Genomic DNA, 21,686 nt, shown 5'->3' on the forward strand with positions numbered 1-21,686 from the left:
CCGGACAATGGATTCAAGGGAGCACAAGGAGGGAGACAGAAAGAAAGGGGGGGCTGGCAGAGAGGGAGAGACAGTAAGTGGGAATTGGATCTATTGTATAGGCCAATAACAGATGGCTTGCTTTAAGGGATACCCACTGGATATACAGTGATACGGGCCACGTTTAATAACAACAGATTATAGTTAAAGGAGATGAGGAGTAGTGTAAAAATTAAATAGGCTGCATTATATTGACAAATACAGATCATGGAAGTCAGTGTTAAACATGCTGATTAATCACCTTTGGACCTTTTAACTACCATGAAGGGCTTACAATGAACCAGTCTGAAATTTCTGATTGATATTATCTTCAACTAACTCTTAATTTCAAGGTTTTTGAAAAGCTACTTTCATTCTAACTGCACAGGCCGGGATCAGCGCTGTCAGTCTGTGTGATAACAACCATCACAGGATCTCATCTGATCTGACCTCGCTCTCATCCAGACTTTCATTCCAACCACAATTACACCATACCGGATGGATGATCTCGCACTCATTACCCCACCATATCCGAGACCCTGACTGAACGAATCTGTCCCCTCTGGTGAGTGTGTGGCAGGTGGTTCATCGACTTGGCCCTCCGCCCCGGTCCTTGGCCCCTGCCGTACTGATAAGAGCTCAGCGTGGAAAATCAGACAGCGGCGCTCTGGCCTTTCAGAAGCGAGCAGGAGAAAATGAGCCATGAAGGAAATCGGAGGTGATTATCTTTATTATCAGCCAGGGGAGTAACCGTGGAAACGGCGACCTGTGTGTGTGTGGGTGTGTGTGTGTCTCACAAGCTGTTCCAGCAGCCTGCCGATTGGCCCATACAAGCTCCAGTGGTAATTAACATCTGCATATGCAAACGAGTGCTCCAGCTAGGGAAATTTGGCAAGTGTTTCTCACCTGCACCCTGTGCCTGAAAGCAGCAGGGTAGTCGAGTTAGTGTCGCTGTGTGTATGCATGGATCTGTGTGGGTACACAGGGTGTGCAGACACACATATACAAAATCAAATTATGTATGTTCTGTAACTTTATATTCATAGTACAACCCTGTTACTGGGTGCACTTGTGTATTTTAATGTTCCTGCATATTTGCATAACTGAAAAATACTTACGCCTGCACTTTTTGGAGGCACAGTTGGTACGGGTGGACCGGGGGCATTGGGTCGAATGGACGCCTACCACCCACCTCTTTGTTTTTGCTGCGCAGTGCTAAAAGAGATGAGGCCACACAACAGGAGGCTGTCAGCGGGCCTGCTGGGAGAGCCTCATTACCATCTCAGGGAGCAGGGGGAAGTCGTGTCCAGAGATAGACACTGATCCTTCCCTGCTAAAAGGAACAGTCAAAGAGAAAGTGAAACAACTTGTTGTCAGGGAGTGTCATTGGGGAAGATTCTGCACCCCTATGCATGCGTGCAACAACTATTAGTTGCACCGTTTCCTTTTTATATGAACACAGCTGCAATTAATTCTCATCTTGCGCCTGTTTATTCATGTGTGCTTTCAAATCATCTCACATACACACACATGCTGAATGAAGCTCTGACCTGTGCATCATGCAGAGCGCCCACAGACGTGGCCGGCGTGCGTTTTTGCCGTGGAGTTCTAATGAGATAGAGGCCAGCGAGAGGCAGGTGAGACGGGCTGCAGAGCACACCAAGAATGACAGCTCCAACAGCGAGAAGCCAGGCTATAAATAGAGCCTGTGCTGAGTACTTATGACACCTGGATTCACATTCGTTTGCAATTTCCCGCAGACCGACTTCCACCAGCATCCGTGTCTCTTTCTTGTGCTATGTTCAGCCTCAGTGCTGCTTCTTACGTCTTCTCTCCATCAAAACGTGTCTTTTCTTGTGTCTCTCTTTACTTTCAGTCTCTCCTGCTCAGACATGTGTCTTGTATCACTCCTCTCTTCTTATTTTCAGTTGCTCATTTCGTCCATAACGTCCAATCAGTTCTGTTTAAACACCGTTACTTGTTTTTCCAAACACTTTAAACTGACATTAATTATTACAGCCTCATTGCACATACTGAAACATTATGCAAGAAAAAGGATGTCAGTAATCATTTTGGTGTCTTTTAGGTAAGCAAGCATTTCCAGCGAGAGGGAATGCAGGGATTTAAAACTGCAAATAACAACCATTTTCACTGATAATTCACCTGTTGAATCAATTAGTGAGTTGTTTGGTCTATAAAATATCAGAAAATGTTAAAAAAAATGTTGACCAGTGTTTCCCAAAGCTAAAGATAACATCCACAACCCAAAGATATTCAGTTTACTGTCACAGAGAAATAAAGAAACTAGAAAATATTAAAATTTTAAAAGCCAGAATGAAAAATTGACTTTTTTCTTTTTCTTAGAAAAAAATTATCTTAAAAAACAATCAAGTTGATAGTTGACAGCTAAATCATTGCAGCTCTGTAAATATATATTCAGAAATACAGCAATCCTACTGTACAAAGACATCTGGGCTTCATTCCTGAAGGGGAATCACAAAAGTCAAATACTGTTAAAATAGAGATGGACAAATAGACACAGATATGATAAAAGATTTTTAAAAAGTCCAACATTTCGTGATTCTGGCTTCTTTAATTTGAATGTTTTCAGGTTTCTTTTCTCCTCTGTGACAATAAACTGAATATCTTTGGACTGTGTATAAAACAAGACATTTGAGGGCATTAACTTTGGCTTTGTGAAACACTGATGACATTTTTCACTATATTCCGGCCTTTTCGTAGACGAAACATCCATCCATTATCTCTACACCGCTGGTTGTTCCATCCGACTCAGGGTGAAGGTAGGGGACACCATGAACAGGTCGCCAGTCTATCACAGGGCTACACATAGAGACAGACAACTACAATAACATTCACACCTCCGGACAATTTAGAATCATCAATTAACGTCAGCATGTTTTTAGACTGTGGGAGGAAACCCGAGCACCCCATGAAAACCCACACAGCAACAGAGAGAACATGCAAACTCTACACAGAAAGATCCCAGGAACAGGCCTGGTCCAGAACCCGGGATCTTTGCACTGTTACCTCTCAGCTGTGAGGTGACAGTGCTAACCACTGAGTCACTGTGCAGCCTGTTGACTAAACAACTAACTGATAAATTTGACAGAAAAAATTAAGAATCAGCCACAATATTTCAACCACCGACAAGTAACATGAATAACATTGATCATGTTGTTAGAATCCAATGTTCTGCGGGGTAATCTTGGGTCCTGACATTCACATGAACGTCACTTTGACACATACGACCTACCCTCTCTGCAGAAACATCATTCCCAGATGACAGCAGCCTCCACTAACAAAAACTGCCCAGGAACAGCTCGAGGAACACAATAAAGAGCACGAAGCATTGACCCAGCTTCCCAACTTCCCATTCCCCAATATGGAACAGCCTGATTCACCCCACAAACCACATGGCTTAAAGAATATGCTGCTAACATCCAGGACTGCTGCAGGACACCCCAAGAGTTTCTGTGTCCCTGTCCCAACGGGTCAGAACTGTTTTACCAGCACAAAAGGGACTTACACAATGTTACTCAGGTTCTAATTTTTTGGCTGATTGTTATAGCACTAAGCTGAACCTAAAATAAATTTCATGAGCCATACTGCTGCCCTGCGTGATGTGTTTCTTCACTATGATTATTTTGAGTTGATGCCACATACAACGTCATGTTTCCCTGTGGCTGAACATAGTCCCAAAAAATGCACTACTTATTCCTGTTTGAGCAGCATGTGATAAAACATACAGTGAGGAAGTTAGTGAAGCTAAAATCACAGTACATATTCATGGTGTATTTTTAAAACTAAAGACTTGGGTAGCAACATATGGGCTGAGTGCCACAGACAGTCTGTGAAAACGTAAAGTCCTGGAGTGACAGACTGACGCACTGTTGGGTTGGTCTTTGACAACATCACAAATATAGACGATCGCCACCCTAATCCTTTAAGCCATAGCTGTTTCTGAACAGAGTCTTTTATGATTTGCATGCATAGAAGTAAATGATAACTCTGTGCGGATACACAAATATGCAAATACTACAATAGATGGGGATCCATAAACCTCATTTAAAAACAAAAGCGTGATTACACAGTGACAGGTGTGTTCCAAATCCTTAAAAGCAGTGGTTTGCTTCACTTTTCCTTGAGAGGATCTGAGACGGAGGCAAACAAAGACATTCACCAAACAACACAATCAGAACGAGAAGCACTGAGGTCCAACAAAGTGTCAGGGATTGTTTCATTGGGAAATTAATACACGGCCATTCTTTGAAATAGGGTTGAAATCACCCCTGGCATCCTCTTTTGCCAACTCACATTAATTATTTCAGAATTTGCCTTGTAATCCAGGCTGAGAATCCTACCCAGAACGAATGGGATGTCAGCTTTATGCAACTACTTGTAAAGGCATTACAGGGCGTTAAGTCCCGCATGGATTTGAATTGGTCTCAGCAGTACAGGATTAGAAGCAGCAGGGATTAGACCTTCCCTAGAGAAAATACAGAAAAAGGCATGGCCAAGGGACTCACGATATATATAATACATATTACTCGACACACTGACTGCACCAGAAAGTTTAGCAGCGTAGTTTATTCCACTGGTCCACCTCAATAAGCTGTGTCAGACTATACTTCTTCAATACTGTCATGCATAGTGAATGTCTACAATCAGTCAAATCTACTTTTCTCAGCTATAACACTGTTTAGTGCTGAGTGGTATGGTTGCAAGGGTTTCTTTTCTGAAAGTATAGAGCAATATTATTACACCATAAGCTGCTAGAAATGCAGAGATTGAACACTAAGATGGGCACCTGAGCTTCTCCCTGCTGCTCTCTGTACCCACTCATCTACTTCTTTCCACAGTTTATTGTCTCTAATAAAAGACAAGTGCATCCAAACAGCGGGCAGAAATGGAAAAAAAAAGTATGAGCTGATGATTCAGTGGTCATCCACAGTCGTCCTCTGTGGATTCACTGACCTCAGGGCCATTTCATTCCAGCTAAACACACTGACCCACACCTCCATTAGCAACCTAATGTGATTGCAGCCTTTGTGGTGGCGTGGAGAAGCCGAGCCCACTCTGAACAAACAGACGTGCACGAAGACAAATGACCGCAATTCAGCACGCTATAGCTGTAGGTTATTCTGTTAGGCGCTCGCCAGGAAGTGAGTGGGAAATGCAGGACTTCAGAATGAACCCAGAGCTGGAGGGGATGGGAGAAAGATGGCCTGTGTCTCCGTGGTGGTGCCCACATGCAGTCCGAGTGGGATAGAGGTTTTCAAACCAAATGCAAGAGCAGAGGGAGTGACAGGAGGCAAATAGGACATTAGTGGTGGAAAAGAACTAAATAGATGAACCCAAATACTTTACTTGGGTACAATCATATACACAAGTATTTTAACTTACTTGTGCTTTGTCTGAGTGTTTCCATTTTTGGCTATTTTAAACTTCTACTCCACTACAGTTCAGGAGCAAATATTGTGCGTTTTACTCCTCTATATTATTTGCTTAGCACAACTAGTTACGTTTAGTTCATCCATCCTTCTGCTAAACCTGCTTTATTCTGCCTTCATTTAAGATGAGCCTTAATGATTTCCTTTTTGATAAAGCATGAAGTTAGTACCGGCTCAGATGACCCTGAACCACCCATTAGTTACGCTGCTATAGGTTTACATTGCTGGGGAGCTCACCACGATACAATGAGCACCTCTCCTTTCCCCTTAAAGTGAACAGAGGGTTGCATTGGACTGGAGCCTGTAAAACACAAAGAGACAGAGAACCATGCAGACTCACATCTATAATCAATTTCAAATCTGCAATTAACCTACCATGCAAGTCTTTGGACAGTGGGAGGAAGTTGGAGCAGCTGGAGAAAGCTCATGCAGGCACAGGGAGAACATGCAACCTCCACACAAAGATCAGCTTCGCATTCATCCAGAAGTGCAGCGCAATGTAAAATGTCTAAGTGGAACAGCTTTAAGGGTAATATAAATGAGATGTATGCAGTATGAGCAGTAGTAACTGGATAAACAGTGCATGTAAATATGCAAGATGAAGGAAATATCCAAGATGTATAAGCAATGTATATATAGTTTAGGCAGAGTAAGTTGTAGGTAATATTAGTGTGCTGGATATCTAATAATAAAAAGAAAGACAAATGTAGAAAATATAAAGATAGGTCTAACTGACGGCATATGAACGGAATGAACAGTGGATAAGAGATGCAAGATACATATATACACAGTATGGAGAGTGTGGTGTGTAATCTGTACACTGTGAACATGTATATAATTAATATGTATATTTGCTGGTCCCATTGATCCCCAAGGGCAATTCACAGGCCACCCAGTAGACAAACCAGGCTACAAAAAGTGGTTAACTCACCATTACCAGCTGCAGCGTTAAAGTGATGAGCACATTAATGCATCAGTAATGATAATCCAGTAACATACTTTAGCCTCAAATATGCCATTCCGCATAGCGTGGTACTTTAAGTATATTTTAATTAATACTTTTGCCGTTTTACTTAGTATTTCTGCAGTGCAGTTTTAATACTTTGACTTAAGTACAGAATATAAGTATTTCTTCCACCTTTGTAAGTTACTGTGTGAGGTGAAAGAGACAGGTGTACGGTCAGCAGTGGTAACACACAGCACATGGAGCTCATTGTGGTACTTAACAACTCCTAAATAAAATCGCACACTTCTCCTTCACACAGTCAAACATGAACACGGATGGAGAATGCAGCATATGCACTGGTACTTACATTTACAGCAGATGCCATTATCTCCAATGTCCATCACAAATAAATGTCCAGAACATTCTCTGAGGAAAAAATCTTGTGACTTCAGATCTTGCTTGAATATCATCAAGCGTTCAGTGGTAGTTGGCTGCATAGATAGACAGCAAACAAGAACATAAACAGCTGTTCAGCACACATTTGTACAGGAACAGACATAGGCTAAACAAACAGTATGTTAACTTGAGGCCAACTGTGTAAATTTGTGAATTCACTGCGACATTATGCTTCCTGCTCATACCCCCAAGGCATTGTGGGAAGTGTAGTTCTCTGAGGCGAGAGGGTGAGGGTGAACCCTTGCATTGGGAGTTGCATCCAACAACTACTTGAGCAGCAGCTAAGTGCTAGTAGTTGTGGAAGAATAAACTAATGATATGAAACACGTGTTCAGATGTGTTTAAAATGCATTTAGAAATATATACCAATATACCGTATATACCATACCACATAATCTAAAATGTAATTTATTTTTTTTGTGATAGGCTTTTACTTTTTTATTTATTTATCCCAGGTCTGACTGAAATTTTCCTACAGAATTTATTTATTCTGTATGCTGCCAGACCTGGATACAGATTTTATTCCCTCATGTTTTTACATGTCTGAATGACAACAAACTGAACAACTGAAATGATCTGTAATGATAACACATAATCTGAAGATTGAAAGATGTCATCCATCTATCCATTTTCTATACACCGCTTAATCCTCATTAGGGTCATGGGGGGCTGGAGTCTATCCCGTCCCACTTAGGGTGAAGGCAGGGGACACCTGGACAGGCCGCTAGTCTATCACAGGGCTACACATAGAGACAAACAAGGACACTCACATTCACACCTACGGACAATTTAGAATCACCAGTTAACCTCAGCAGGTCTTTAGACTGTTTTAGGAAGCTGGAGTACTCGGTGAGAACCCACGCATGCACAGGAAGAACATGTAAACTCCATGCAGAAAGATATTTCTACAATTTTACAATTTCATTTTGCAGACGCTCTATCCAAAGCGACGTACATCTGAGAGTGTATTACAGTCTATGATAGCATAGAGAACATTTAACTGGATGCTGCTTCATGGTTCTATCAGTTACTCTTGAGATCATTTCAGTTTGTTGCACATTCTGTGTGGTTCACAATAAACATACAATAGAAATTAACTGAAGATTAGTGACTCTGCTCATGTTTTTTCTAACGCGGTAGTCAGAAAATGAGGGAAATACACAAAATGATATCAGCACCATCATCAGTATCTGCTGATAAAGGCTTTAAAAATGGCCCACACAGAAGAGGAATACATCACAAATAAATATACTGAATAAGACTACATTGTGTGTTACACCGAATATAAAGTGGTCTGCTAAAGCACTGTATTTTATATCTGCATCTGCCAGTATGCCATCACAATAAGAGTTTAATATTAATATTAATGTTAATGTTAATTCCTCTGCAGGAGACTTGATGTCATTTGTGATTAGATGGAAAAAGTATGTGCATGCATTGCAGTGCGCAGAAAATATAAGGTGGAAAATATCGACATATCGGTATAAATCCATCCAAGATCATGCATGCCCAGTCTGTTACTCCTATTTCCTCTCCTCAAAATCCAACAACAACAACAATGACAACAAAAAACGACATAAATACAGATGTTGGTTCTATGCAATTTTTAACCAGCAAAGTTTATTTATATATAACAACAGTACAAAGTGAATCCTTGGCTTGCAAAATAGGTGTGCTTCATATTTACAATAGGTACACAATAATATATTATCATAACAAAATCAAAGCAAATAAAAAACAAGAGAACAACCTTTTTAAATACTTTAAGTTTCTTACAATTTTCACAACACTTTTATAAAACAAGAAGAACAGACAGCCATTATTATTATCATCATCATCGTCGTCGTCATTGCCAATAATTACTATTTTACAGAACTCCAGTGTCTACAAAGGGTTTGTTTACAATGTGTGTAAAATGGAAGGATACTCGTTTTATACTTGGTGATATTCTGACTTGAGAGTAATACATTGATCTGGATTTCATTTCTTCTGTACGATGCCAAAAAGCAAACAAAAAAAAAGCGAATTAAATGCTTTGTTTTGTATAAGGAATGACACATGCCAGTCAAAACCACAACACCATCTCTTCGGCAACACATTTCACCAAGAGCAAGAAAGTGCACAAAGCATCTTCAATTAGTCATCAGCTTCATCTGAAATGAGGTTGTGTTTCTGAGCATCTCTCCATATCTCACACAACTGGCAGTCAAATGGGATTCTGCGCTGCAGAAAGAGTAAACAAACTTTCCTCTTCTCAGTTCAAACTGAATTAAAAAAGGTTCCCAGGAAAACGAGTGTATGTCATGGAAACAAGCTATTATTTAGTAACAAAAGAAAAAATCTCTTTCACAAAGAAAAGGTGCATTCAGCTGTGATTTAAGACATTTACACATGGAAGAATTTGCTGTTGGACTAATGATGGCGCGGGTCGATATGGAATAACCTAGCAGAACCAAAGCATGAATTAAAATGCATGCAAAAATCTCACACAAGACAAAAAAGAAACATCCTGATATAAATGAGCTCTCAGAAAAATCAAAGCCGTTCTCCACCAATTTGTGTGCCTGATTTCATTCATCACAATTCTGTATACAGGGGAGCTCATCGAAGAGTTGGAAGGACTCTAATAAACATACATTTCATTCCTCAGAGAAGGAAAAGGCATTTAGGTCCCGTTAAAATGTTAAAAAGCATTACTCCATACAAGCAATGTGAGGTATGAGGAGGATACAATTCTATTTGCTGAAATTGGGAAGACACCTTAATCAAAAGGAAGAAGCTTTATGTTTTGTGTATGTACTGTATAAGTGCGCCATTGTGTACCTATAGATGTTTATTAGAAGTGTAAGGAGCAAGAAGGTATGGAAGAGCATTGCATTCACAAAGGACATCAAAAACTAGGAGACATTGTTGTATCTCAGATTCTACCACCTTATAAGGATGAGAAACAGTTTCAAGATTCTCATAATTACAAGAAAACTATCTCACGATTGAGGACAGATCTTATAACTACACGATCAGATCTCATAGCTTCAAGAAAGCTGAAAAAACATATCATATTTACGAAATCTGGATCCCATTGTTATGACAAAATATCTCATAATCATAGAATTATGAGCCAACAATCTCTTAATTATGAGACAGGAATTTGCAGAAGTATTGCAAGATTTTGTGCTACTGTTTTCTTTAATTGGGTGCTTAGTTTTCATGCTATTTCCTAACAAAATTTTGGCTAGGATGTCACTGTGTGTGATGCACAGAGGAAAAGGTGTACGACAACGATAATATATCAGATGAGAAGGACAGGTGCATCATATCTGAGCAGACACAATTTCAGATTCAGTGTGACAAACTCTTTCTGAGGGTATAATTATGTCTGATGCCCACTGCAAATAAATGTTCATAAATCCGCTCAGAAACCATTAAAAAAAGCTTCAGAACTCAATGAGATAGTAAGTCATAATTATGAGATAAGGCCTCCAATTTTATTTTCTTTTGTGTGAGCAATGCGCCTCTGCACGAAGGTGCTTTCTCAGACAAGGGAACAAATTACTATTCCTCTTTCCCACTCCTGCCCCCACTGGCCAGACACAGTAACAGCGTGTCAATCATCACCTCATCCTACAATTCTCCTTGCCTGTTAGTTTGATGTTTTTTTTCTTTCCATCTCCTGATCACACTGTGCACACAACTGACTCAGATCAAAGAGCAGCTTCAAAGCTGGGGCAGGAAACTAGAGCTAAAGGGGTTCTCTCTCTTTCTACCTCTCCAACGCTCCTCATTTCTCGACACTTCTCTTCAAACAGCTCAGGCGAGCCGAGCGCTGCGCTAGGCAACGTCTGCCAGAGCCAGGCCGTACCCTCCTCACCTTTCCTTTCACTCTATCTTGCTAAGACAGTTCTCAGCTGAGTGCCAGGGCCAGGTATCACTAAATAAAAAAATAAAACGAAACAAAAACTCACTGGGCTCTGGAGCACTAAAAAGGACGGTGCCCTACTCAAGGACTAGTAAGATCAGGAACACTAAGCAGGCGGGTATCTAAGGCCACAGAGAAAAGAAGCACCTTTCACCCACCTTTATCATGCTCTCAACACACAAAATTGCAGTATACTGTACAAACCTTTAATACTACCTATTTTCAAGTACTTGATGTAAACAACAAGCAAACATATGGTATATCTTGGAAGAAAATGAAATCATCTATCCAGAAGATGGAATCTACAGTTTGTTGTCATCCAGCTAAAGTCTGGCAGGTTACATCAGCCTTTAGCTTGTGACCGTTTGGTTTAAGTCAGGAGACGCATCCACAGAACACAAAACATACGTGCTTATTAAAAACAAGTTCTTCTCTCCTTCTTATGTTTCGTACCTTTCATGAGTTTCTACTCAGCATTCCAGTTATACGAGCTTGGACTTGAACACTCCACTATGAAAGCTTTGCTTCCTGTGTAAAGCATTAACCGATTTTGACACATTTAGCGAACAATTTGAAACACCAGGATCTTTTGGCACTTAGTCAATCTAGGCCCACAAGGACTTCTTATCATCTGTGAGAAGACATAGGTGGTGGTTGGTTAAGATCTTCCATCAAGTTAACACCTCAACTAGCCAACTAAAGCAGGCATGACTCATTGGCACTTGATAAAATCAAAGATGGACCCTTCAACACTTTTGATGTGTGACTGCAGGCATGCAAAGTACACATAAAGTCGATCAAGTTCCCGAAAAGATACAAATAGTGGATATATGATGGAAGTTTCAGCGTACAAGAACCACCTGGTCCCTACTAACTGCTACTGTAGCTGGACGTACTGTACTTTAGAAGCGGCAGAGTTACAGTAGTCACAGCAACAATTCGGGTACACACTCTCCTCTATCAGAAAGTGATTTTGGCTGAATAATGTTTGGGAAGCAACTGGCTGGACCGAGGCCAGGATGGACAGAATGGAGTTCTTCACATGACGAGCTACTGCAAATAGCTGTGGGGCTCAGTTCAATTGAGCCGGGTTTTGCTGCAAAACTCAAATAGACAAACAAACATACAAAAAAAACCAACAAAAAAACCCAACATTTTGTACATTCACATACACTGATTGGCAAGTATCAACCGGTACATACACAGATGACTTAACTGCTGAAGAAAGCTTATGACGCCAGAGTAATGCTGATCTGAGGTCATCTCCTAAATACACTATAGACGTCATCTCCATCATCCTCAGTTTAGGTGCAAGCATGCTGGCTGAGCTGTGACCACCACAAGTGGAGCTCCTTTGACTCTTAGATGATGAGCACAAGTTCCACAATTTCCTGTACACTTCTGATTAAATAAAGAGCAGAGGCTTTGCCTGCGGAGCATCAGTCTGAGGAGGGAAGGAGTGAGAGAAGACATGGACCATGGCCTGTTTTATTACCATGCGACCCTGATGTAGTATTACACTTTTTATATCTTTATACAACGACACTTTTGGGATCCTAGGTGGATATTTTTAAACTGCAACTGATAATATTCAAATGTACAAAGTACAAAAATAAAATCTGAGAAATCTGAATGCAATCTCAGCTGTCCAACATGAGATCTGCTCCTCTGCTTCTCGCCTTTTTTTTCCCTTTCTCTCTCTCTCTCTCTCTCTCTCTCTCTCTCTCTCTCTCCATTTCACACTCAGATGTGAGTTCTGACTTAGCAGAGAATAATTCTGTTTCTCCATTTGCTCTCACACTCTTGCAGGAGTCTTTCTCAATATGACACAAACACACACTCAAGCACACACACACACAACACACAATTTCCTGTCAAACACAGAAAATGTCCTTTGAGAAAAAGGGGAAAAAAAACAAAACAGAAAATAAATACAAGCCATGTTGTTGCTTTCTCTGCTGATGTCCCTTTACTTATGCTGTTTTCAGCTCCAGCTGCAGGGCCTCTGTGTCAGTCTGAGGGCCCTTAGCTGGCGAGGAGGTGGGAGAATCACAAACTAAAGCAGCTGTATGTCTGTCCGGCTGTAGATGCAGAGGTCCCAGGTCTGGTTCGTGGTTGCAGCTCCCACGATGAGAGGTAAGTAATGCGAGACCCTTTTTTTTGGGAGGTCCTTTAGAGACTGTGGTCCTCTCTCTCTCTTTCTCTCTTACAGTCGGGTCACCCTCAGCTCTCGAGGGACATGGCAGAGATGAGCTGCTCCACCTTGTAGGCCAACCTCTGCTTCCTCGCCTGCTCATCGTGCTCCAGGGCCGTTGTGATCTATACAGAAGACACACACAAAAAAGTGGTCAATAGCAGCAATCAAGACACACGGTGTGATTTCATACTTGCTACTGATGATTCCATATGGACAATACATAAAGGAACAGAGTTACATCACTGTCTTTGACAACATTGAGACACATCTGGGGATTAGCTTTTTCTGTTTTATCTTCTGAGCCCCGTCTTTTAAATTTGGCATGTGTCAAGATGGGTTCAAAAGGCATTCAGACAAGCTCTCCTCGTCATTCTCTCATCTAGTGTCTGCGTTGTCAGAATGAATCTGTGTCAGAGTGACAGCAACGTACATAGCACGGGCCCTTCATATGAACGTAAAACTGCAGAACCACTATAACACGGGAAACACATTTATTAACATGGATGCCTGCATCCAAATGCTGCGGCGCATCTCAACACACAGTTTCTGGTTTGTTACTGTCTATCTGTCTGCTACTGACTCATCTTATGCAATATGTAATTTGACCTATTCTGAGGTAAGAGATGAATAAGGAATGAATATGGGAGAAAAAGTGTCAACCATGATGTACCATTTATCCATGTCAACTCTCATTTCAGATCACAAAAGAAAAAGTAGTTTTCCTTCACCCAGTCATTGTTTTCGGCCACTTCCCCACATTAAGGCTCACTTAAAAACTAGTACTGCTTGTCTACATCATATAAGTAGAACATAAGTATACAATAACAACATCTAACGTATTAAATATATGCTTTGTCTCATTATTTTTCCAATTCTCAAGTAACTCATAGCTCCAAAAAAATGTTCATTTTTATGTTTTTCACTCATACTATAGGATATATTAAGCATCCAGCGATCTTAATGTCATTTTGGTACCAAAGTCAAGATGATTTCCTCACTCCACCACCTTTCCAGTAAAAGTCGCCTGAAAAACATATCAGGACCATTGTTTTTTCACATAGCACGGCAAACCTTTATTTGCCGCCTGCCTTGTTGCAGAGCACAGTATCTGTCTGCCCACCTACCATCTTCCACTCATCTGCTTAAGTGCTCTTAAAAGCTGGCAGCTACAGGCATAACGCTTCTTCCTCCTCATTGGACCCCGATAGCAATCTATTATTAATCTGCAGCCCTGTATGCAGGTGCAGCTCCCACTGCCGTCTCCCAAATCCATTTAAGTAGGCTGCAGCTCTGGCCTGGTTAGCCTGACACTCAGGCCATTGTGAAGGGGCTGAGTAAGAATGAGCAACCGCTAATGGTGCAAGACGAGTTTTTACGCGCTGCACTCGACCAGATACGGCAGGAGTGATGGCGTACATGTGCAGAATCATGTGCAGAATGCATGTGTGCAAAGTGAATGTGTTTGCATATGTCTCCATGCAAACATGCGTCAGACAATGACAACTGCAGAGCCAGCAAAAGCGAGCATATGAGATTCATGGAGAGCAAAGGGGAAGCTGACTGGATAATGGGTAAAAAGAGAAAGAACGTACAGGAAAGAGGGCGAGAGACAAGAAGAACCAGAGAGAGAAAGAGAGAGAGAGAGAGAGAGAGAGAGAGAGAGAGAGAGAGAGAGAGAGAGAGAGAGAGAGAGAGAGAGAGAGAGAGAGAGAGATACTCTTGTCCAACATAAAGGTCAGGATAAAGCTTCCCAGAGGAGGAGCTGACATTAGAACCAGAATGTCTCCATAAATGCTCTCTTTCTCTTTCTTCCCTCCCTTCCTCCCTTCTTTTTTATGCCTCCTGTGATCTGAGAGTGTGTGTGTATTGCCTATGATTCTGCTCATGAGAGCCCTATATAACAGATAGCCCACTCTAACTCAGCACAGGCGAAAAGGACAGAGCAGCATGCTGAGAGCTTGTAGACATCCACTTTCTTCTCTGCAGATCAGACACACTGCCTTGTTAAGCTCAGGTCTCACTAGACCTCTGGGCTTTGGGGAAGTCTACTGAAGACTGAGCTGACCTCACTAACCTTTGCCAGTTTATGAATAGTCGAAGAGCACCACGGGCAAGATATACGTACTTTTAAAGTGTGGGGCAAATTTGGGGCACGCCTTTTCATTTAAATTACGCACGCAATCTCCCCGTAATTAGCGGCTGATTTACGAAGACAGCCGCTCATTATGCAATCAGCGCCTGGGACTGACCTGCAGGTAGAATCTGCAAGTGAAGGATCTCAGTATGAGGTTCAGAGGAGGATTTGAAATTATACTGCACAGAAATACTTAGTAATGGGGTAACACTATTCCAAAATATTTAATAAGGCTGCAGTTCAACTCCAACTGGGAAAAATAATGATACAACAGGTTATACATATCATAAAATCTAGCTGTAGGAAGTTATACAATTAAAGAAATATAAAATTAAACAAAAAAGGGAGTGAATGAGAGGAACAGAGAGAAAGAGAAATGAATCGGTATCGTTTATATGGCTGGCACTTACTTTCTTTCTTTCTTTTAGTTGTGTCTTTGATTCCTTTACCTAGTTGCTGCTACTAAGATGCTCCCATGTTTCTATTCCATCACTAACTTTATTTCAATACACCTGCGCTATTTGTGCAAGCTTAGGATTTTTTCTTTGTACAAAACTGCAGAATTTGAAATCGACAACACTTATTTTATTCGCTTCTGCTATTTCTGAGATGCTCCTGCACATAAATCTGACACATGAATTGCTCTTCAAATGTCAAGAAAATTTTGATTGATAAAAAAAAAAAAAGCAAAAAAAACCCCCCAACAACACAAACACAAAAATTCCAGACACATAATGCATAAGCATGTTAGGATTCTGTGTGCGGGTATCACTAACCTCCTCACTGTATTTGCTGACATAAGAGTAGATCTCATTGAGAGCGCTGAGCATGTTGAACTCTGTGGAGTGGAGTCTGGCCTGTTCTGCCAAATAGGCATTCATGTCCTGGTCACTAATGGCTGGCAGCCGGTTGATGTCAGCGTAGTACCTGGGCATGCAGACAAGAGGCAACACTTGGCATCACTTTCAGAGACTCACTGAGTCAATGTAACAGTTTAACTGAGGACTACGTTCTTTTATAGTCACATTTTTGAGCTATAATATCGCTTTCATGAACAATGGATGCCTGCTAACACAAAATTCTTTAACAGACTCTCGCTGAGAAGTGTATGAAAGAGAATTATGAATCAATTCTCTAAAAGATCTTTTTTTATTGCAAGAGGATACACACAAAAAAAATGATGTCAAAGAGGGGATTAGGATGGTGTATAAAGTGTGTGCATCAGCTCCTACCTCTCTACCCAGCTCTTATAATTGGGAATATCTTTCGCATAGAGCAGCTTATTTGATGGGGAATCTTTGCCCAGACGATGCTCTGAAGTGGAGCAAGAATCCATGAAGGTCTGAGCTACTACAGACAGACAGGCGTCCGTGATGCTGCTCTTATGGATGTCAAACACAAACTGCGGGTTCTTGATCACGTTCACCCAGAAACGCAACGGGAGGCTGGAAGACAAAGAGAATGAGGAAAAGACAGAAAGAGGTTACTGGCCATGGTCAATGATTTCTCTGAGATGAAGCGAGATTAATTTATTTCACAAGACCAAGAACAGCTGCAGTGCAGAGACCTATCATATGAGATATTACTTTAGTGTCTTACCAATTGCTTTTCCACGTGTGACGTACGTCTGTGTCATGAATGCCATGTTTATCCGCCTGCTCATCCAGGAAGTCAAACATGTATTTGATGGCCAGGGGAAGAGTACTCCCTCGGTGGACCGTACTGAACAACGTCTCAAATAGATCATCGACAAATTTTTGTAGTGTACCCTGGTAGGAGAATGAGAGTACACCAAGATTAGCAATGCATGGGCAACAAGAGACAACACTCGACCCAAAAACACAGCTTGAGTGCAGTAATATCATTGAAAATGTAAGATAACCGAACACAGCCTGTGCTAATGTATGGACACTTAAGATGATGATGTACCTTGGTAGCCAGCAGCCGGGTCAGGTAAATCTCAGACACCATCTTGCTACCGCGATCTCCCTCCTTTTGGTCTCCGTGCTCGTGGTTTTTCACCAGGTGCCAAACCTTCACACCACTTTCTAGATCAGGAGTGATCATGGGAGCGCGTGAACGGAGGCTGTCTGGACTCCCTGTGTAGCGGAATGAAGAGTCTGTCCAGGAAGGAGAGGCAGAATTATCAGTGAGCCTAAATGAATGTGATTACAAAAGCTTCCCTTAGGTGCAGCATCGTGTAAATTTAGCATGCACTTATACCCAGTGTACACAGCACACTCACACAGGCAAACACACAGCCCTTCTCTCGTTTTCATCTCCTCTTTGTAACTCATTACAAAGCTGCTCCTCCTGCTCTAAGCCCTGATGTAGAGAAATCTGCAGTAATGGATAATTTCTTAGAACTGAGAAGAAATCAAACGGAGGTGAAGCTGTGGTCTCTGGCATTGCACTGATTAATAGTAGCCCTCTTGAAACTGGAATCCTTCCCTGACACAAGATGGGTGGAAACAGGACTCTGTCACCTGCTTGTCTTTTCATACACACAAATGCTGCATGTTTATCCCTCTATTTATTCCCTTTTTACTTCTTCCCTCTCTGTCATGAATTATTTGATAATTGTTTGCTTTTTTATCTCACTCATCAGTCATCCTCTCTTCCTTATATAATCCTTGTCTCATGGCTGTGCCTGGCTCCACTTAAAAGCGCTCATAATTGGCTCTTTGCTGCCACGTTGTGACAGCGCCATGTTGAAAACATCCCTGTCACACTCTAATCAATGCATCAAAAGATCCCTAATTTGTTAAGCACTGTAACCATCGTCCCTCATCCATACACGCCACTCGTCGCTGCACTTGTGTTCTAGCCTTCTTGCTCTTCACTAACTCAAAGTGATGCTGGTTTCCCTAATTAGTCGGCATCTCCTCATGGCAGCTGGCTCCTGGGAGATTCAGGATCCAAAGATCCCAATGAGGATCTCTCTCACCTGGCTTCAAAGGTCGAGCTGAACAACAAAGCATTTGCTGCCAATAAAGCCACTTATACCTTTCAAATAAGACCAAACTGCACCTCTGGAGGGGCCACTGGGGACAGGAAGGGTTGAATATATGCGCCTATGTGCTGGGTGGATTGAGATCCCAAATCCCATCTTAATCCATTCACTGGTTTTTCCTGCTCTACTAGTCCCTCGTTCCCTCCATCCTCTCTGCACCTCCAGCCTTTTCCTAATCCCCCCTAACACTAAGCAGCGACCTGCAGTCCTTCCCTCTTTTTTGCTGCAGTCCCCAGCTCCTGGACGCAACCAGTCGGTGGGGGAGTGTGTTCAGGCTGATTTTAAAGCTAGAGGGGGGTGCTGGTGGTGTAAATTGAGTCAAGATGCTAAGTGTTGAACATGAAATTGGTATGAATCCATCAGCAGGTGTCGAGGTGCAGCTGTGCCTGCTGTGCCAGCCCATGATTGATGAGGGCTAGGCTCATGCCAGCAGAGGCTCTGCTTTCTATGCCATGCACATCCAATTCCAGCACCTGAGCACCCACAAGAAAGTAAGAGAACACATCCTCTGCAGAGCAATATAATTACTATTAACTCCATAGTTTCAAATTACCAAAAAGCTCCAAAGGAAGAGTTAAAACTTGGATTTACTAAAAAAAATAGCCACATAATACAAAGAAAGCTTCTTTTCCTTTGTTATGTTGGTAGTTATACTTGTTTATGTTACTTTGGTCATCCATCATCTTGCTGTCTCTCCCAGCAACCTTTATGATGTTCTGTTTAAAAGAAAGTAATGACTGAGTGCTCTGCACTCTTCTAAAAGGTCATCATAGATAATCTTGATCAGCTCTGTTGAAAATGTCACTCCACTTTATTATAAGTACATACACTGAAGAAAAAGGTCTTTTTTCTGACAGAGTAGACTATCCACAGGTACCCGCGGTTCCCAGCAGTTGTAAATAAGCATAATTGCTTGGAGGGATAAGTATGCTGTTCGCTCTTTTTCTGTGTTAGGCGGTTTAAAGGCAGCGTTCACCTTCTCTCCCCGATCCTGATAATTGGCCATGCTCACTTATCTTTTTCTGTTTGTGTGAAGTATCATTCACACAGAATAATTAGCAATCACAAGTTGCCTGGTGCTGCTCTGTGTGTCTGGCATAGGACCAAATTTGGCATCCAGCAGCACAAACTACCAGCACATCTGACGACAGTGTGTGCATGTGTGTATAGCCTCTGCATGCACTGTGTGTGCACGTGTGGGCGCAAGTATGCATGCAGCCAGCAGCCTGAAGTGTACTGCACAGAATGCAACTTATTACAAAAATATTATGGCCTTAAAAACAAACGCTGACTGTATCTCTCATCCTCCACTTTTTTTTTTTTTTTATCTGTTTCTCTCTCTCAATTCTTTCCTCTCTCATGCCATTCAATTCAGTTTGGACCTGAACTGGAAGGCAAACTGCAGCACACAAAGTTGGAAAGAGAAAAAAGGCAGTGAAAAGGAAAAAAAAAACATCCACAGCAAAAATAAAGAAGGAGCAGAACATTGCTTTGGCGAGAGTGGATTTGTCTTTTTTCATATTTGAAACATCTCATATAAGAATCACTTTGATGTGTGTGTGGCAACAAGATCTACACAGAATTAACTATTAAATAGGCCTCCAATTACATGTATAATTGCCTAATATATATGCTGTATGGCATTTTGCAATCAGGTTACTCAAAGCCACAACATGGGTGTATAAAGAGCAATATGGGCCAAAGACTCACCATATCTGCTGATGGAGGTGCGCGATATGCTGGCTGAGGAGGGGATGTTGTATGAGGAGGTCTGTTTGGGCACCAAAGCTACCACGCAGCGATCTGACACCTGTGTGAAGAGACACATATTACAGAAATTTAGGCATCCTAATATTTTGGACAATTTTATGGTTCCTTTACTGGTCGCAGAAGTAATGCTTCAGCATTTCAAGAATGTTTATCTCTCACCATCACACACTACCAGATGTATTTATGTATTACATGCTCGTCTCTCAAATATTTTATACCAAGGAAGAGACCATATGAAACACTGAGTGAATACTCCCATGAGTAAAACCCCTGCATCCCTTCCCTCATATCTGAGCTCCTGCTGTTTCCTACCACAGCCCTGTGGCTTTTTTTTTTTTTTTTTTTGTATAGCAGAGCAGAGTGCTGTGGCTGCATGATGTACTCAACATGACTGTCATTGTCATCCCCTTCACAAACCTCAGAGACATGATGTAAGCTTTGGAGCTGGGATAAGATGTTAAGAGAGAGAGAGACAGAGACTACAATGCTGAATGTCTCATCTTGTGTACACTTCACAACCTGACAAAAATGGGGTACGCAGGTATAATAATAGCAATAGAACAGCATGGAGTCAGAGTCAAAGTGAAAGACAAAGAGGCTGTGTAAAAGATGTTGTGTCATGAATAAGAGACAGACACTGAGGTTTATCACTTCCTCTCTCTGTGGTTGATATTTACAAAGGGCTCTTGGCCCTGTATGTTCTGCTCCAGTCCTTACAGATAAGCTGGGAAAAACTGATGCAACCAAGATGAGAACGGACGTCCTAAAATTTCGTTTGATAAGATGCTTCCTAACACAGATCTTTCATTAATATAACAGTGGTATTAATGAATCATGAAATGGCAATTTAATTACAATAAATCTTTTAAATGCTACCACTGCTGGTTCGCCCAAACATCCCTACAAAACAGCAAACAAAACTTGCAGTTCTTTTCTGAAAACAACAAACAGCTTGTTGGCTGGCATTTACAGCTCACCCTGAGGTGGGATTTCTTTTTCAGACCCGGCGAAGAAAAACTGATGAGCCTCCAGTGGAGAAATAAACAAAAGGCAAATGCCAGGCTCCAAAAGGAATACCTCAAAGAATCTATAGAAAAACAGAAAATTTTTCTTCTCTTTTCTTTTAGCAGGCACAGGCTCTTTTCTATCCCTTGCTAGAGAATAAGCCACTGGATGCCAGGACGGGCATTTACTGAGTTTGTCCTTGTTCTCGAGAGCCAACCTCATCTCATCCTCCCTGATTCTTGTCCTCACTCTATTCTCTCGCTCTTTAAAACTAATCTCAGCTGTGGTATTAGTTTGAGTTGCCATATAGCCGTTTCTGGCTGTACTGGAGAGACACTTGAAGCTGGGGATGAAATTGGGAGAAATACTCTTAAAGACGCAGCTCAAGCCTCTTTGAAGCAAATGAAAAATGTTGCTCCTAACCCCCACCTGACCAGTATCTTTGACCTCTCCTCTCACCTCACCTCTTTCTCATTTGTCTCTGCTTTCCTAAAACCTAAATTTTATGGCCTCTCCATCTTATAGCCTCCACTTGGCTGACAATCCATGAACCAACTCTAATACACCAACAGCGTGGACTTCTGTGAAGTTTCCACCGCGATTCCTGTGATACATTTTCTCTTGGGAGCATGAAATAGCTTCTCAAGCCCCCTTCCCTTTACATCTCCCTCCATCCCTCTCTCTCTCCCTCTTTCTCTCTACTCTTTATGGCTGACAGAGAGGCTAGAGCAGAGATGGGTCCTTGTGATAGTAGTAAATG

General features: G+C 41.6%; 1 protein-coding gene across 3 annotated transcripts in view; it reads right to left on the bottom strand.

The window, feature by feature from the left end:
- Nucleotides 1–8,480: 8,480 nt before the first annotated feature.
- Nucleotides 8,481–21,686, bottom strand: part of plxna2 (plexin A2) — a 173,157-nt gene continuing 159,951 nt past the window's right edge. For all 3 annotated transcript variants that reach the window (XM_035958021.2, XM_023293175.3, XM_035958066.2), the window contains exons 27-32: nucleotides 19,862–19,961; nucleotides 17,068–17,258; nucleotides 16,738–16,907; nucleotides 16,371–16,583; nucleotides 15,915–16,065; nucleotides 8,481–13,126 (exon numbers count right to left, since the gene is read on the bottom strand). In XM_035958021.2, coding sequence (XP_035813914.1) covers nucleotides 13,031–13,126; nucleotides 15,915–16,065; nucleotides 16,371–16,583; nucleotides 16,738–16,907; nucleotides 17,068–17,258; nucleotides 19,862–19,961 — 921 coding nt within the window. In that variant the 3' untranslated portion in view covers nucleotides 8,481–13,030. The remainder of the gene's footprint in view (nucleotides 13,127–15,914; nucleotides 16,066–16,370; nucleotides 16,584–16,737; nucleotides 16,908–17,067; nucleotides 17,259–19,861; nucleotides 19,962–21,686) is intronic.

Source organism: Amphiprion ocellaris, chromosome 8, assembly GCF_022539595.1.
Source record: "Amphiprion ocellaris isolate individual 3 ecotype Okinawa chromosome 8, ASM2253959v1, whole genome shotgun sequence".
In the NCBI taxonomy this organism is placed as follows: domain Eukaryota; kingdom Metazoa; phylum Chordata; class Actinopteri; family Pomacentridae; genus Amphiprion; species Amphiprion ocellaris.